Below are 16,842 nucleotides of genomic sequence, written 5' to 3' on the forward strand. Positions count from 1 at the left end.
AGTCTTCTTCATTCAGTAGTTTAGGAAATGCTTAAGTTTATCTTGAAGAAACTTGGAGGCTCGTCCAATTCAGGGGGTCGTCAATATAGACCTTTGTAGGCGCTTAATATACCGCCAGCCACCATACGTCTGGATTTCTGCATTCGTCACCTCTCCCTGACAAGCGTACGATCTATATTGCTCTTAAATAGAAGCTGGAACCAAATTACCGGATCAACGAAGGTCTTAAATTGCATCTAAAGAACGACAAGGCCTTTGCACAGATGCGCGTGGCCGAAACTAGGATTCAACAAAGATAGTTGCCGGTCAATTCGAGCCCAGGAAGTAAACCCAGCTGAGATACTACTAGAACACCACAATGCTCCTGCGTGCCCCTGAGTAGAGAGCGAGATCACTTGCACACGCCCTGCGCCTTGTTGGGAGATTGCTATAGAGTATACCAATCAGCTTCCAGGTGAACCAGCATCCAGGGATGGAAATTTCACATACCACACACAAGTTCGATGCACAGACGCCCATACTACCGTCTTTCTTGCAAGGAGCACCGGAAGGAAGCTGTGCATTAAGTAGTTAGTACCGCAGATGAATTGGGGACTGATGAATGGATTTCCGAACCTTTGCGGCGCACGCAGCACCCACGAGAGCAATGACGGTAAGAAGAGAGAAGCGCATTTTGAAAGAGGTTTTGAAGTTACCCGAGAAGGTATGAGCAGAATGATATCGATTTTGGTTTTGTCTCTAGGTAGCAGAGATTCTGAGTGGTATTTATATTGATGACGCTCGGTCTCTCACCGATTCAACGCCTATCCCCGAGTTCCTTGCTCCGAATTAATGGAGTAACAGGCTCGACGATCGGCTTCGCCATTGTCAAAATAGCTGTGACCAGATAGGTTTCTTGCCCCTTTCTTCCCGTCACTCTAGTGCTACCTGGCAAAGTCTCGGGGTGGTATAGTTCGGCTATTCCGACTATAAATAGTCGACAGGGCATGTCGATCATAGTCGAAGCTCTTACATCCGACTTCCCGACTCAACTGAAAAAACATGTTTTCATTATGAACGCCGTGGAAGATAAAGAAAACAGTGCATGTTACAGTACTATTCATGCGATGGCTCGCATTTGTCCTGGCTCCGAAGCGGCCAGTATAACTTCCTGGCAGAGATGGTATGATCCGCTGGTGGTCACCTACCCAATTAGTAACCGGCCGCTGTATAGTCAATAGGCGGGTAGGCGTCTTTAAAATAGTGATTTTGGCGATCACATTCACCGTCGCACGAGTTTTCTGGGTTTTGTAGGCCAGTTCTCTTAGGCCTCAGTAAGATGCATCTTGACTGCGCTGCAGCCTTGTGACTAGAAGAACGCCAAGGGAAGCGTGAGTGTCATCTCACCACCCTGAATTGGAATGTCACAGGTATGTTAGTAAACTCACATCGAGAAAATAGGTATGGATTAACTAAAAATCCTTTAGTTTCACCAAGGGCGACCTTACACCTTACCAGCGTTCAGATTTCTAGAACAGCCACCTTGACGCCTATCCGCACTTATGTCGTGTACAGCAACACAGTGCGACATTGTTATCTTGGTTTAAAAGCCGTAAAAGCACATGGCCAAAGTATTGAAGCACGTGGTAGGTCCGATGCACGGATATCGTCCGCATGACAGTGATCATCTGCAGCGGAGTCTTGGAGATAACGTACGCGCGCAATGGCATGAAACAGTCCAAAAACGAGCCCTACCAAAGAGCTTTAGCTTCCAACTAGCGCTTACGACCCCTCATTTTGTAAATCCCCTTTCCTGTCGCACTGCCCAGAGGAATCAACTTCTTCCCCAATCTGCTCAGTAGGAGGCACCTGTAGTCTCCAATCTTAGCAGGGCCGGGAACTTAAGGCATCCAAAGAGACTCAGTTAGATGTCTTGATAATAGGACAGTGGCAAGACGGCTAATTAGACACATGAGTCAGTCAGCAATCACTGCGTCTGTCACAGGGCCTGGATGCTCGGGTGTGGTATGATCGTCCTCTGTATCTTGTCGATAGATCTATGTACAAGGACGCAAGTATATGATATTGTCAACCGTATGTGACCGCTAGTCACATAGGAGACCTTCCTAGTCCGGACATCGGTATTGGTAACTACCGATCCCCGAGGATTATGCAGAGTTTTCTGTTATTTCTATAGTTTAAAAGTTATGTCTCTTCTAACTGCCTTTTTAGGCTAGATTGCTTATTATTCTTCATGTATTTAAACCATTGTTTGCAGCTAGATTGAAAGAATCAGACCTTCATCATTCGATATTCCTACGGGTACATTACTAGCAATTACGCCTAGAGAGACGGCTAACAGATATAGACCCCTCCTTGTTTCAAATGTAAAAGGTCACCTATAGGACTCCAGCTACTGGGTGATAAGGGCCTTTCCAGTAATCTTTTCGAATCGCCCCGTCAAAGCAGCCACTGCGGCTGATTCCAGTGCCATCTAAGAACCATGCCCCCCCCCTCACGATGAGGTAGGGCAGTAGTTATCGTACCCGACTCAATCTCAGTTTTGGCTCGCAGGAGAGGGTATGGCCGCCGCCTGCAGCAATGCAGTACGTTCCGAGTGCGGGAAACGAGTGTTCAACGGGCCCGATATGACGGTAGAGTGCTGAAAATTCCTAGATTCGATATCGCTAGGCTTTCCAACAAGATAATTGCCCAACAATGGGATCTTGCGTCGGCCTTCCTCCGCACGTGACTCGCCGTTCAGGGTGTCGCTGAGCACCCGACCAACGGTCTGAGGAGCCAGATAACCCACCTTTCCAAGTGGAATACTGAGCCCATGGACAGCCTTATGCATCGTTAGACGGTTGCCAGAAATTAGGGCTATGAAAAAACAGGGTGACTGACAATGCTACAGACCACGAGGAACCAGACAATGACCCGAATTGTTTCACCAAGGCCTCTGACGTCGCTTCGAGTAGTCCCGTTCTTATCACTCAAATGTTCCTGAATAAACTCCATACTCACAAAGAGGTAGAAGACCGCAGACACGCCAATGGGTCCAAAGAATCCCACAAAAATCGCCTGCTTCCTCTCCTTAATCTGGTGGATCCACCTGTGCATGCCAAATACCCAGGGCAGACGCCGCAGGAGGAGCACCAGAACACCAAGAGCGACGAGGTGCCAGGATGAGATAACAGGGTTGTCGCCGAAGCGGTCCCAGGGTATGTATGCGCCGTACCACAGGAAGATAGTGACGTTAAGGAGCATGTCGATAGTCGGTTGAAGGGAGTCGTCCTTGGTCTGGAGCCGGAACCAGTCATCCCATGTGAATGTGTTCACGGCGATGAAGCAGGCGAGGACATCGTCGGTCTGAATAAGACCGCATGTACCCAGGACGAAAAGAGCGAGGGCAACGGCAAAGACGATAAAGCTCTCACGGTCAACGAAGTTATGGTCCTTCGCCCAGTGCAGCAGCTCCTTGCCTACCCAGCCGTCTGGTTATCTACCGAGACAGAGAATGGAGAAGAAGCTTGATAACAGCACAAGAGTCAGACTTACAGCCGTACTTCGGTGACCACCCATTCCTAGAGTATGCCGCCTACATGTGGAAGGACCATGCGGCGGCAAGTTATCCATCATTGTTGAGCGTACTGGAGAAGATAGACGTCACCAAGGCAGTCGACTTATGAGGCGCTTGGATCTTGCGAGCAGTTAAGGAGGGACAAACAGAAGTGGTGGAGATGCTGTGCAGAAACAAGGCTGATCCTGAAACATCTGATGATGATCACAAGACACCGCTATCCTTGGCCGCTAAGATGGGCTATACCGAAATTGTACAGCACCTGCTGGCCACAGGTCAGGCCGATCTTGAATCAGATGATAGTTATGGCAATACGCCACTCTCATAGGCCGCTGAGCAGGGCCACAAGGAAATTTTCAGGCTACTGCTGGCCGAACAGCGGTTCGAGATCGATTTATGGTTTTATGGTTGTGAACCGCTGCTGCTTGCTGCCGAGCATGGCCACAAGGAAATTGTGCAGCTATTACTGGCCAAAGATGAGGTCGATATCAACTTACAGGATAACAATGGCCGTACACCGCTGGCATGGGCGGCTGAGAAAGGCCACGAGGAAATCGCGCAGCTCCTGAGCGTAAGCGAGGGCGAATGATTAAGGCTCCTATGAAGATTGCATTCCTGACACCCACTGTGGTTCTCTTCGTGCTGTACTACACAGCTGAATTTGGCTTCCGAGCTTGTTAGACCCCCTCCTTTTCTCCTATACACTCGACCTGTACTTCATCTCATCTTTTCGTAATCTACTTTATCAAATGATAAATGCGCCAATCCTGCACACGCTGGCAGTCTCACGTCCAACCCCAAACAAATACCAAATTTTGTACACCGGAACACAAAACATGCCGTTACAGAAATCAGCAAGAACTCTCAAGCACAGTCACATATGTATAGGTAAGCACTTCCAAGGCTCTAGAAAAACACTCTCTCATAGGCGCCGATGTATATGTGAGCATAATACAGGAACTCGAGGCATTATAGAATATCATTGATCGATTGATTCAGTAGACCATGGACACAAAACACATACACGTCCTTCAACTTTCCAGTGAAATACCGCGCCACGTCGTCTTGCATACTCCGTAGACTAGGGCTCTTCATGCGCAAGCTTTTGGTTATTAATCATATTCAAGAATCCAGAAGCCACCAGGCGGGGTCAAATGACCTTCTCTTTAGCGTTAAGCACTGGGACCATCAACCTTAGAACGGGCCATCAAAGTTACCTTCCGAGACCCTCACTCTCCACCCATGGAGACCAATAACAGTCATTATAAATAAGAAAGTGCATCTCCCCTCCACAGCTACCCCGCCGTTGTACAATCTACCCTGACTATGGGGAATCCGAGATTCCCTCCAGAACCAACCTACCAATATACAACCACCACCGAAAACACCCCCCAAAAATGTCAGAAAAACACGCTACCCCCGAAGAAGCCGCGCGGGCCTCCTACCTCCTCTCCGCCGAAAAAAAAGCCGTAACCCTATTCGAAGAGATCGAAAAACAACTCCTCCGCCCGGGCATCAGCGAAAAACAACTAAACAAAGAGATCTACGACCTCGGTGAAACCCTCGGCGTGCGATCCCACTGGCACAAACGGGTAATCCGCAGCGGTCCAAACACCCTCACCCCCTTCTCCGAAGATCCACCAGACCGAATCATCGAGTCAGACGACATTCTGATCGTGGACCTGGGCCCGGTATTTGAGGCCTGGGAGGCGGATTTCGGCCGCACGTATGTGCTCGGGAATGATCCGAACAAGATCCGCCTGCGGGACGCGCTGGAACCGATTTGGTATACGGTGAAGGGGAAGTATTGGGAGAGGTCGGATATGACGGGGGGCGAGTTGTATGAGATTGCGGTTAAGGAGGCAGAGAAGGAGGGGTTTGTATTTGGGGCGGAGTTGGCGGGACATATCGTGGGGTCGTTTCCTCATGAGAGGATTCCGAGGGATAAGCTGAAGTTGTATATTAAGGAGGGGAATGAGGAGAGGATTAGTGCGGTGGGGAAGGACGGAAATAAGAGGCATTGGATCTTGGAGATTCATCTTCATGATCCGGTTCATAAGTTTGGGGGGTTTTATGAACAGCTTTTGACTGTCTAGGGACTGTGGTTGGATTGATTGGACTCGGGGGGATCGGAGAATATATAGAATGACGGAGGATAAGGCGGTAATGAGAAATCAGGAGTAGGTATGCTTATATTATATATTTTGTGGCCAGCCAGTAGCATCTCATCTATCAAATAATCCGGAGTCTCTTGGCGATCAGGAGGCAGGAAAAGATCACACTCAAGATGACCCCCAAGATACCTCCCCACCAGTATAGTCCCGGGGTCCCGGGCTCAGTCCCCCCTTCGGTGCCCTTGCCAGGAATCTTGATGTTCATAGCGAACAGTCCCGTGATGAATTGCATCGGCACGATGATCGCACCGATCACAGACAGCCGACTAAGCGTTTCCACAATCTCATTGCGCATGCGCGTCGAATCCCACGACAGCTGCGCCAGGTATTTAGACTGCGACCGGGATAGCATCTCCTCCGACTGCGACAGATTGGCCATCATGGTCAACACGTGGTCCTGGATATCGCTGAGGTAGAGAGCCACATCGGCAGTCGGGGAGTTGAAGGTCCCGCAGTGTCGCGCGAAACTTCGAATGACATCGGTCTTATCGTTCAGGAGCTGTCGGATACGAATGACCTCCCGGCGACATTTGTAGATGCGCTGCAGCGCCACTCCGATATCATCCGGGCGGGCGATGGAGACGCCTTCTTCCATCATCTCCACGCCTGTCTCGATGCGCTCGATGAACGGGGCGAATCCGTCGACAATTTCGTCACTATGCAGTCAGCATCCGGGATGGTAAAAAAAAAAAAAAAAAAAAAAAAAAAAAAAAAAAGGAAGGTACAATAACAACAGAATGAACAGTGGCAACATACATCAAGGCATAACAGATCCAATCACTCGTCAATGCCAGATGACTGCGATGCTCTTCGATACGGTGCCGCACGTGGTCGGCATGCGCACTCAGACCAAACGTAAAACTCAGCACGCCCTGCGCGAATACAATGGCGTAGACATTAAGCGACAGGGCCCGAACGGCGTTGGGCGCAACGACCTGACGCGGCGGTCGCATGGACAGAAAGTAGTACGGCCCGAAAAGCTCGATCTTCTCGCGGGCCTCGCGCATCTTGATATCCTCCGTAGTCAGCGGATGGATGTCGAACATGTCGCAGAGTTTCTCGATATCTGCGTCCGACGGCGAGGTCACATGCAGCCACCAGGTTCCCGAATCTTCCCTCGTCTCCAGCAGGGTATCGAAGGGCTTGTAGAAGGAGGTCAGGTCGTCGAGGTTCGGCACGCGGATTTCGGAGTCGAGGAGGGTGGTGAAGAAGCTGAATTGAGTGGGTTCGAGTGGCTGTTCGCCCATCTCGTCGAAGGACAGCTTCCGGTCCAGGAACGAGTCCCCGTTTGTTTCGACGGGGACGTGAGGGTCCATGGCGACGGGGTGGAGAAGCTTGGAGCGAGACTCCTTCAGGAGTTTCTCGCGGAGGACGTTCACCAGCCTCATGGTGCGAGCGGGAGGGGATTAATTCTCATGTGGAAGCGACCGGAGGCCTGGATGTGGGAAGAGAGGATGTGGCACGATCGGCAGACCGAGCGGCATCCTGACGTGTCTGGCGATGGATGGGCAGGAGAAGAAAACGGTGAGGTCGTGCAAGAGGGAGAGAAGAGGGCAAAAGGGTGGTTCAGGAGGCGGCACTGCCCCGTGCCAAGCCCGTTCTGCCCGCTCCGTTCAGGCAGGCGGAGTGTCCTGGATGCCCATTGCACTATTGCATTATTATTGCATAACGCAACCCTAAGTCGGGACCCCGGAGGCCTCGTTGTAAGGCATGGTGCCGTGCAATTTGGCATGCTATTCAGGCTCGGTTAGACGTTAACAAGGCTATCGCAGTATCTGCTCCCATTCCTATCTCTGAGGAACGCACATCTCTTTTTCCCAGCCATTTCCACCAATCCGGGAATGATCCTTCCTGTCAACAAGTACTCTAGTACCCTCGAGAACACGCCAAGACACGACCTATCTAATGGACAAACAAACACCATCCCTTACTTGCGGATATACCTGAATAGATAGAATGATAACGCCCGATCCCAATGCCGATAGGTCCTGTATACCGAGCACTTTCATGATAGCAACATTGTATAACAGACGCGGGCCATTTTTGACAGCGCGACAATCCAGGATCCATTTCGGGAATGGGGTCTAGTCCGTTTTCGGCAAGCAATCAAATTTGCAACCCCATTGGTTTGTGGCAATCACGGTTGTACTGTGTATGTGATAACAGACAGTCCATACTTTCTGAAGTGTTATCAGAATCCTATCAACGATCAGACGTTGTTACTGAGGTAGTTGAATGATTTCTCCCGAATTGTGTATCTGGAAGTGTACAGCTCGCAGAGTACCATTGTCTAATGTGATCATGTCGGTCATTTAGGGAGTATGAATAATTGCAATTCCATCTTGGTCACCTTCAGATCTTGGAGAATGCATTCCAACTGTTCGAATTGAGCTAAAGCATGATAAACTGGCATCCCCGGGGCTTCGGCAATGACAGCTCGAGTCCTACCAGCCAATCAGCAGCGAGATATAGTTAGTATGGGGAAAAGGCTGACTCATCGCCCAACGCGGTTAGCGCCGGCTGGCTATCAGATTTGCATGAAGATCAATCCAAGTCTTGTCTCCGTAGAGAATTAAGATAACCGGCTCGAGATCCAGAACTACGCCGTAGAATCCATCATCACCACTCCTTGCCTCGGCATGGACTAAAATCTCTGCAATATATAAGACCATGCCGGTCCCATTCAGCTTCTCCTAGTCAGCTACCCCATTTTCCTCTTTTTTTCGCTACAGTCAAACAAATGTTCGAAGGGGAAATAAAATATGTGGACCTTTAATACCCCCGAGTCCAAACTCCTCTTCAAGATCGACTTCTTCATCCTCACCTTCTGCTGCCTCACCTACTTCTTCAACTACCTCGACCGCTCCAACCTCTCCAATGCCTATGTCTCGGGCATGAAAGAGGAGCTGTCCTTCCAGGGCAACCAGCTCAACCAGATCAACACCGTCTTCACCGTAGGGTACATTCTCGGCCAGATTCCTTCCAATTTAGCCCTAACCTACTTCCGGCCGCGCATCTTCTTCCCCGCAATGATTCTGCTCTGGGGTGGGCTGACCATGATCACGGCCGCCGTGCATAATCCGCAAGGGATCATGGCCATTCGCTTCTTCTTGGGCCTGTCTGAGGCCAGCACCTTCTCTGGTACGCACTATATTCTCGGCTCGTGGTATACGGAGCGCGAGCTGGGGAAGCGGAGTGGGATCTTTACGGCGTCCGGGCTGGCGGGGACGATGTTTGGGGGGTTTATTCAGACGGGGATTCATTCGTCGTTGGATGGTGTTAGGGGATTGTCCGGTTGGAGGTGGTTGTTTATTGTGAGTCTGACTTACCTTCTCCTTTCCATTTCCCGTTCCCCTCTTTTGTATCGCTCCGAGTTTCCTGTTTATTCTTGTTTGTATGGCCCAATTTAGCGTGTCTTGGCCATGCTATCATTCCTCACTAACCCTAACTCTCCTCTCTACATCCCTTTCCCCGCATATCTACCCCAACCCAACCCACCCATGCACATCCTACTACATACATACATACATTAGCCTAAAAAGCACTTAACACCTAATATCCAACACTAACTAACCCGACAAGATCGACGGCCTCATCACCCTCCCAATCGCCATCTACGGCCTTTTCCTCTTCCCAGACACCCCCACCACAACAACAGCGCCCTACCTAACGCCCTCAGAGCGCCATCTCGCCGTCACACGCCTCCCACACACCAACGCCTCTCAATCCCGCATCAACCTCTCCTTCCTGAAACACCTCTTCACGACCTGGTACTGGTGGGCATTCGTGATCCTCTGGATAATCGCCGGCGAGACGGAATCGTTCTCCTCGAATTCGCTACTAGCTCTATATCTAAAAGCCCACCCAACGAGGACATACACCGTCTCGCAACTAAACACCTACCCAACGGGTGTCCCGGCTGTTGGGATAATCGCAACGCTGTTCTGGGCTACATTAACCGATATCCTCCAAGGGAAGAGGTATCTGGTGGGTTACTTCATCGGGATAACAGGTACAGTCACGTCGGCGCTCATCTTGGGCCGATTCAACGATACCGCCACCGTCATGGGAGCTTATTATTGGGCTGGGGCGGTGTACGCGTGTCAGGCGACGTTCTTCGCGTGGTGTAATGATGCGATGAGAGGGCAGGATGCGAGACAGAGGAGCGTGGTCATTGCGAGTATGAATATGGGGAATAATGCTGTTAATGCGTGGTGGAGTATCCTCTTTTATGGGGCGGAGATGGCGCCGCGATTTACCAGGGGGATGTGGGCGATGATTGGGTGTTCGGTTGCGTTGGTGATTTGGACGGTGGGGATTGTGTGGATGAGTGGGAGGGAAGAAGAGAAGGGGAGGAGGGAGATGACAATGGTGGAGGTGGAGGGGAGAGGGAGGAGTGAGGATGGAGAGGGGGAAGAGGGGAGGATGGTTGGTGAGAAGGGGGGATAGAATAAGGTAGGAGGGAGGGAGGGATTGTCTTTCCAGGTAAATACTCTCGCTATTGTGGCATTAAAAGACCTGATGTATCTATCTAATGCGTTCATGTTACTCGTGCTCGTCTTCGCTGTCCGTGGTGCTGTTCAAGTCCCGCGCTCGCTGGATCACATCTTCCCAGATCGGGGGCCGTTCTCGCAACTCCGACGTGATCTCTTCGACCTGCAATCCCCACTGCAGCAGACCTTCCTCGCTGCCCCATTCACCATTACCCATCAGTCCCACCGGGACTTTACCCTCGCCGCGCGCGCCCTTCTCCGGGTCCGCGTAGCCCGCAGGGACGCTGAGCGCAGGGATCCCCGTGAAATTGGCCAGCCAGACATACTCCATGGCCTTGAGGGTTTGGTCGCCATCGCTGAAACCCCAGCTGAGTTCGGTGGAGGACTTGACGCGCCACCCGGTGCACGCAGCCGTGGGCGTGACGATGATCATGCCGGGGAATTCTTGCCAGAGTGCAGATAGGTGCTGCATGAGCATTTGGCGCAGCTTCTGCGCGAGAAGATAGTCGGTCGCCGGGGTCGCTCGGCCCAGCGCGAGAAGGATGCGGTTGGCCGCGGAGAAGTTGCTTGTCTCTGTTAGCACGGCGGCGGCGTCGTTCAAGATCGTCATGGCGTGGGCATTCTGGCCTTCTACGAGGAATGGGATCTCGATTGGCACGATGGTGTAGTCGTGCACGGATACCAGTTTATCGAGAAGGGATCGGCAAAGACGTTGCACGTCCGGGGATGCGCGCGAGAACCAGATTTCGCACACGCCCAGGTACTTCTTTCCCCGGGTCGACGGTTTCAGAACCAGTGGTCCAGGCGCCGGGAAGGCGGTGTCGGGCCCAGGGGCAGCCACGATACGATAGGTTTCGGCCAGGGTGCGAATGTCGGAGGCAAGAGGCCCGATGACACTCGTTGTGCTGGCATAGTTGACGCCGGGATAATGCGAGAGCCGGTTGTGCGTGGGTTTCAGGCCCACGACGGAGCAGAAGGATGACGGGATACGCACACTGCCGCCCCCGTCGGTGCCTAAGGCCAGAGGAACCAGACCGGTACTGACGGCATATGCACAGCCCGAGGAACTGCCTCCGGTGTAGTACTGGGGATGATACGGATTGGGCGGCGTGCCATAATGGACGTTGTTACCGGTGGTATCTGCCAGGATTAGATCCAGCTCACAACGATCTCAGATGGGAAGTCAACCAACCCAGTCCGAATTCATGCATGGACAGTTTCCCCACGAGAATCGCTCCGGCATTCTGGAGCTGTCGCACACACCAGTTCGTGATGGAGCCCTCCGCTTTCGCTTCCGGGGTATAGTCGTTCAGGGAGCCGAGAAACGTGCGATATCCGTCAACGTCGAATTCATCCTTCACGGCGGTCAGGACCCCGTCGAACAATCCCAACGGACGGTTCTCGCGATATCGACGAGTCGACGCCTCCGCAGCTGCTCGTACAGCCTCAACCTGACTATCAGCGAACGCAATCGAGTGTTTTCCAGGCGTTTCCAAATCCCGACGAATCAACGGCAAAAGCGCCTCAACGACCGCCGTCGGCGTCAGCTCGCCTGATTTGTATAGCGCATGGTAGTCGGCAGCCGAATAGTACTTGGTGGGGGACACAGCGGAAGGAGACAACGACGAGGAGGGCGGTTCTTCGAACGGATTCTCGTTATCGGAGGCTTCGGACTGCTCCGCGCGCAACGGGATCACCGTCGGATCATATCGAGGCTCGGTGTAATCGAGATGTGGTTTAATATCCCGCAATGCACCGAATCCCGCATTCAGCCAGATCAGACTGGGTACGAACCACACCTTTTCAAGTCTGGATGCGTGTCAGTTTATCGGGATCTGGGCCTGTCTTATTACTCGGGGAGACGGACAGCCAGGCGGCTAGGCTTACCACGAAACCGCGCAACGGCGGATTCGGTTTCCGGTCGTAGGTGGCAGGGACATCGGGGCTGCCGGGTGGCTTGGTTAGTTAGATACGAGAGACACGGAGGGATTGGAATGCTCACCCCTTCTGGGGATAGGGATAATCCTTGAATTGGTCTTGTTTATACAACATGTCGACTGGTCGATCGTTGGAGTCGCGCGCGCGGCGGACGTCAACAGTCAACCCGCAAGGCGGTGAGGCCGTCAGGCAATCAGGCAGCCAGGCATCCATCTTGCTTCATAGATTCAGTCAGGGTTATGACTCCAAGTCACATTGCAGTCGTGATGCTGAGATAGGGGACCCTATGTACATTTTCGAGCGCTTCAATGCTTTTCTAGAGTATGATAAAGTGCTTAGCTATAGAGAAAGACCATCTTATCATTGCCCCACTGAACTACTAATATCTAGATATATTTTGATCTGAAATCCGTACAGAGCCCACGAATTGTCGCAATTCCTCGTAGTTATTTGTTCGTTGTAATCATACTAACTGAGATCGTACTCATAAGAAGATATCAATCCAGCCAACCCACCCTAAACCATTTACTCATCATCCTCAGGCAGCTCAACACCGTTCAGAATAGAGACCCCTACAGCAATCGCATTAGCAACGACAACCAGAAAACCCAACTCAACGAGTCAGTCAATACTCACCACCAGCACCAGTATATCCCTGGGTAGTCGCATCGTCGCGCTTCTCAGCCGGAAGCTCGACTCCATTCAAGATCGAAACGCCTGGAATTGTTAGCGAATACTTTAATCATCACCACAGGAGAAATTGTATGCTGCGTACCACCGGCACCAGTGTAGCCCTCGATAGTAGCGTCATCCCGCTTCTCAGCTGGGAGCTCGATCCCGTTCAGGATGGAAACGCCTGAACTGTTAGCGAATGCTGCATGTATGAACACAAGGAGACTTGTATGTTTGTTGCGTACCACCAGCACCAGTGTAGCCTTCGACAGTAGCGTCATCCCGCTTAATCTCGACGCCGTTGAGAATAGATCGGCCTAAGGAAGTGTTAGAATGGAAGGTGAAGAGGAGGAAGTATATGCGCACCTCCGGCACCGGTGTAGCCCTCAATGGTAACATCGTCCGTGGGAGCTTCGGGAGTGGGAAGGGCAAAGGCGGAGCCGACGAGAGCGGCGAAGCAGAGAAGAAGACGGGAGTACTGCATTTTGGCTCTTGAGATGGTGGACTTTGAACTGAGAGGAGGAGATGGGAAATGATTGATTGATTGATTGATTGCAGTTTTCAAGCCAGAATACGTGGGCTGTTCAAAACTATTTATGCCTCAACTCACCGCAGAGGAAGTATGTATACAGAAGATAAGCACTTGATCGAATTAGGAATATGCATGAATGAGGCACACATTCGCCAGAATCTCTAGATGCAACGCCATTCTGTCTCAGCCGTACTCTGTATCACGTCTATCATTGCCCTGCTAGTCCCCATCCACCGCTGTCCACTATTTGACTCTGGAGAGATAAACTCAAGGGGTTGGTATGTAAGCCCTATAAATACGAGGTAGTATGGAATCTGATTAGGTCGGGTCTAGTGTGTTGGCGAACTATTATAGTTGCAGATTAGCCTATTGCAGAACTGATGTCAGACGGAGGCTATTGGTTCATATGATCATGCGCTATTTAGCATCGGTCATTGTTGATGGTCCGGGTTTTGGAGCTATCGATTAGAAGTCTCTTTTTCTTGTGTCCGTCTAATCTTCTTCTTTGTTTTTTCTGTAAACTCGTTGTTAATTCTAAAATGCGATCCCCTCTATATCAAAAGTTGGATGATGCAGAGGATGTCGATTACGAAGAGTCGGATGCCCTGAACCCTGCCCAAGATGATTCTAAGAACGCCTCGACAAGATGGAGTATGCGAATACTCTCAGTACCCGGCGGCTTCGTTCTCTTCAACTTGGTTTTCTTCCTCTTCTCGATCCTGATCCTCCTGTTATCCATCATCCACGTACAGAACATAACCCACAACATGGACAACAGCCTAATCAAAAAGACATCCTCATACTGTACGTACCATCCCCTCTCTTCACACCCAATCCCACCAATTCCAACACCCATAGAAAGAAGACTAAAAATCACAGCACCCATCCTCGACAAACTCCCCATCCCCCTCCGCGAAACACGCACCCACGGAAACTTTTTCGCCGACGACCCCCCCTCCCTCTTCCAACTCCCCCCAAGCCCCGAAGTCGATGCCGCATGGAACCGCATCTCCGACACGCACGCCATCGTGCTCTCACGGGACGAGATCCTGAAAATGGGTCGTGATCCGGCCGAACAATGGCGTTTTCCGCCAGAGTACGGGTACGGCGACGAAGCTTACATGGGTCTTCTGGACGTGTTTCACCACCTGCATTGTCTGAACGCGATGCGACAAGCCGCGTATCCGGAATATTACTTTAACAAGACAACACACGCCGGTGGTCATTCGCATCACGAGCGTTCCGGGGGTCCGGGGCAGGTGCATTTCACGCGCGGAGGTCACGATTTGCATTGTCAGTATATCTTGTTACAGTTTATCTTGTGTCATGCCGATGTGGGCGTGGTTACGTTTAATAAGGTAGAGGGGGTGAAAGGGCCGATGGCGGATTTTAGTATTGATCATAAATGCCGCGATTTTGAGCGGATTTTGGATTGGAAAGAAGAAAATCAGGTGAATGTTTCTGATGAGCAGTGGAAGTTGATTAATCGTGTGCCGGAGGGGATTCGAGAGTTGTCGGGGGAGGGGAAGTCGAGGCCTTTTGGGGAGAATTGATTTGAGGGTTTTCGTTATACTGTTTACTGATAGAAGTTGAGATTTGAGTATATGCTGTTTACTTAGAATTGGACTAGGGACAATTGCACCTTTGTTTCAGTGGACATGTATATACTGTACAAGCAAGAACGAGGAGGACAGGCTGGGTATTCGTGCTCCCACAATTTAATCGCATAATGATGAATTGTCACATAATAATTAGCCCAAAATTGAGAATCAATTACCCCCGCGCGCTACAGAAGCCACAATCTAATCCCTATCCAGAATATGGATCCCACATCAAACCCCGCCGAGACATACTATACGATCGTATCTTCCGGGGGAATCCTTGAAACCTTATCGACTCATGTGAGCATCTGCACAGTCAAGCAACCCAGTCTGATCCTTTTGCAAGCTACTATCACAGAGCGCCGGACTCCGCGTAATACTACATTGGGGCTACCTACATAGTGAGGCTAAGGGCAATCGCGGAATCTGATAAGCCTCCGGAGCCACGAGACCTATCACCCTCTCCCTTGCTTTTTCGAGGAATGCTGGACTCCCATTGGTTAGTTAGATCGAATACGAGTGTAGTGATTATCCTGAATCTAATTAAAGCGAGACATACTGCTGTTTATCCCTCATCGGTAATGGTCTGGCATGGCTTAGTGCTTATCTTGTCAGATGGGGCATGGGATGCGACGAAGGCGTCGATCTAGCCGCAACGGGTTTCAATAGCGTTCTTGGACGGGGTGGCAAATCTTACTTGTAAGTATTTGGCTACTTGGATGAGGGAGGAGGGAGAATGGAAGGGGGGTTGTCTTTTCGTGTTGCGCTCAATGCGAAGAAAGCCTAGCTTACTGGATGGCTTTTTCATCGTCGGGGCGTATGTGACTCTTTCCAACTTGAATGTCTCTACCTGTACCTCTTGAGATAGTAGCCTCAAGATTTCACCATGTCTCAATACCTCCCTCTAGACCAAACGGACCTTGAACAGCCCCCCAACAATGAGAAAACCACCACCCCACCACCCTCTCGCCGATGGCCTATCCTCCTCCGCAACGGACTCATCTCCCTCCTCGCTCTCTACGGCCTCATCAACCTAACCCTGCAAATATACTCCCACCTCCCCATCTCAGTCCCCAACCAAGCCCACTCCTCCTGTACCTGCGGCTCAACCCCCGCAGAAGCCCTCTCCCGAGGCTGCAAATTCGATCCCTTCGCCCTCGCCTGGCTCCCCTCCACCTGCCGCGACGACGACCTAATACAAGAATTCGAAACCCTCGGCAAAGCCAACAACCACAGCTGGACGTTCTACACATGGCCGAATGCAGACCGGGAACTCACTCTCCAAGAAGTCTCCATGATGGCGGACGTGGTGGGGACGAAGAATCGCACCGCGGTTACCACGACGGTAGACTGGCATCATACGCATTGTCTTTATTTGTGGCGGAAGTTGTATCGGACTAGGTATACGGGGCTTGGGATGGAGGGGAGGTATGATTCGGAACATCATCAGAAGCATTGTGTGGAGAGTATTTTGGAATGGGTGAGGGTTCAGGAGGGGGCGGGGAGGTTGATTGGGGGATCGGTGGTGGATTTGTATGCTGGTTAGGGTGTTGTTTTAAATAGTTGGCTGGTTTATTGATTGGGGATTGGGAGTGAGGTGAAGAAGAGAATGAGTGTCAGAGAGTGTTTCGTATAGATGGAGGTTGTGATATCTCGAAGAATATGGGTTGGAGTTAGGGTTACGGTTGTATGTGCTAGAGCTTGCCAGTCCTTTGGAATTCTAAAACCTAGGAAAGATGACAACATGGAGAATACCAGCTTGTTTTCTATTTCGCTTACTCCGCCCCACCAGAGTGTTGCGAGATAAACTCCAGAACATCTCCATCACCAAACCCAATCCTTCACAACCTGATCAACATCCTCCCTCCTCCCC

The 16,842-nt window shown here is 51.1% G+C and overlaps 8 protein-coding genes across 8 annotated transcripts; 5 read left to right on the forward strand and 3 right to left on the reverse strand.

Annotated features, from left to right (window-relative positions):
• Positions 1–2,536: 2,536 nt before the first annotated feature.
• On the reverse strand, positions 2,537–3,618 carry KD926_010807 (uncharacterized protein; the record flags this gene model as incomplete). Its single annotated transcript, XM_053103209.1, has 3 exons — positions 2,537–2,824; positions 2,884–3,461; positions 3,582–3,618. 3 exons carry the CDS (start codon positions 3,616–3,618, stop codon positions 2,537–2,539), a joined length of 903 nt encoding a protein of 300 aa, XP_052953371.1.
• A 101-nt stretch (positions 3,619–3,719) lies between these two features.
• KD926_010808 (ankyrin repeat domain-containing protein) lies at positions 3,720–4,148 on the forward strand (the record flags this gene model as incomplete). Its single annotated transcript, XM_053103211.1, has 2 exons — positions 3,720–3,812; positions 3,888–4,148. The coding sequence occupies 2 exons, from the start codon at positions 3,720–3,722 to the stop codon at positions 4,146–4,148; spliced, it is 354 nt and encodes a 117-aa protein (XP_052953372.1).
• Positions 4,149–4,956: 808 nt separating this feature from the next.
• KD926_010809 (M24 family metallopeptidase) lies at positions 4,957–5,655 on the forward strand (the record flags this gene model as incomplete). The annotated part of the gene is made up of 1 exon (XM_053103212.1): positions 4,957–5,655. The coding sequence occupies one exon, from the start codon at positions 4,957–4,959 to the stop codon at positions 5,653–5,655; it is 699 nt and encodes a 232-aa protein (XP_052953373.1).
• A 136-nt stretch (positions 5,656–5,791) lies between these two features.
• Positions 5,792–7,121, reverse strand: KD926_010810 (magnesium transporter CorA family protein; the record flags this gene model as incomplete). Its single annotated transcript, XM_053103213.1, has 2 exons — positions 5,792–6,389; positions 6,490–7,121. The coding sequence occupies 2 exons, from the start codon at positions 7,119–7,121 to the stop codon at positions 5,792–5,794; spliced, it is 1,230 nt and encodes a 409-aa protein (XP_052953374.1).
• Positions 7,122–8,495: 1,374 nt separating this feature from the next.
• On the forward strand, positions 8,496–10,182 carry KD926_010811 (putative MFS pantothenate transporter; the record flags this gene model as incomplete). The annotated part of the gene is made up of 2 exons (XM_053103214.1): positions 8,496–9,047; positions 9,316–10,182. The coding sequence occupies 2 exons, from the start codon at positions 8,496–8,498 to the stop codon at positions 10,180–10,182; spliced, it is 1,419 nt and encodes a 472-aa protein (XP_052953375.1).
• A 96-nt stretch (positions 10,183–10,278) lies between these two features.
• On the reverse strand, positions 10,279–13,320 carry KD926_010812 (amidase; the record flags this gene model as incomplete). The annotated part of the gene is made up of 9 exons (XM_053103215.1): positions 10,279–11,366; positions 11,419–12,025; positions 12,114–12,171; positions 12,229–12,381; positions 12,694–12,736; positions 12,801–12,881; positions 12,940–13,020; positions 13,082–13,153; positions 13,203–13,320. 9 exons carry the CDS (start codon positions 13,318–13,320, stop codon positions 10,279–10,281), a joined length of 2,301 nt encoding a protein of 766 aa, XP_052953376.1.
• Positions 13,321–13,907: 587 nt separating this feature from the next.
• On the forward strand, positions 13,908–14,921 carry KD926_010813 (oxidase ustYa family protein; the record flags this gene model as incomplete). Its single annotated transcript, XM_053103216.1, has 2 exons — positions 13,908–14,172; positions 14,248–14,921. 2 exons carry the CDS (start codon positions 13,908–13,910, stop codon positions 14,919–14,921), a joined length of 939 nt encoding a protein of 312 aa, XP_052953377.1.
• Positions 14,922–15,855: 934 nt separating this feature from the next.
• On the forward strand, positions 15,856–16,515 carry KD926_010814 (uncharacterized protein; the record flags this gene model as incomplete). The annotated part of the gene is made up of 1 exon (XM_053103217.1): positions 15,856–16,515. The coding sequence occupies one exon, from the start codon at positions 15,856–15,858 to the stop codon at positions 16,513–16,515; it is 660 nt and encodes a 219-aa protein (XP_052953378.1).
• Between the last annotated feature and the right edge of the window lie 327 nt (positions 16,516–16,842).

This window comes from Aspergillus affinis (genome assembly GCF_023601865.1).
Source record: "Aspergillus affinis strain CMG 70 chromosome Unknown NODE_87_length_163274_cov_91_156480, whole genome shotgun sequence".
NCBI lineage: Eukaryota > Fungi > Ascomycota > Eurotiomycetes > Eurotiales > Aspergillaceae > Aspergillus > Aspergillus affinis.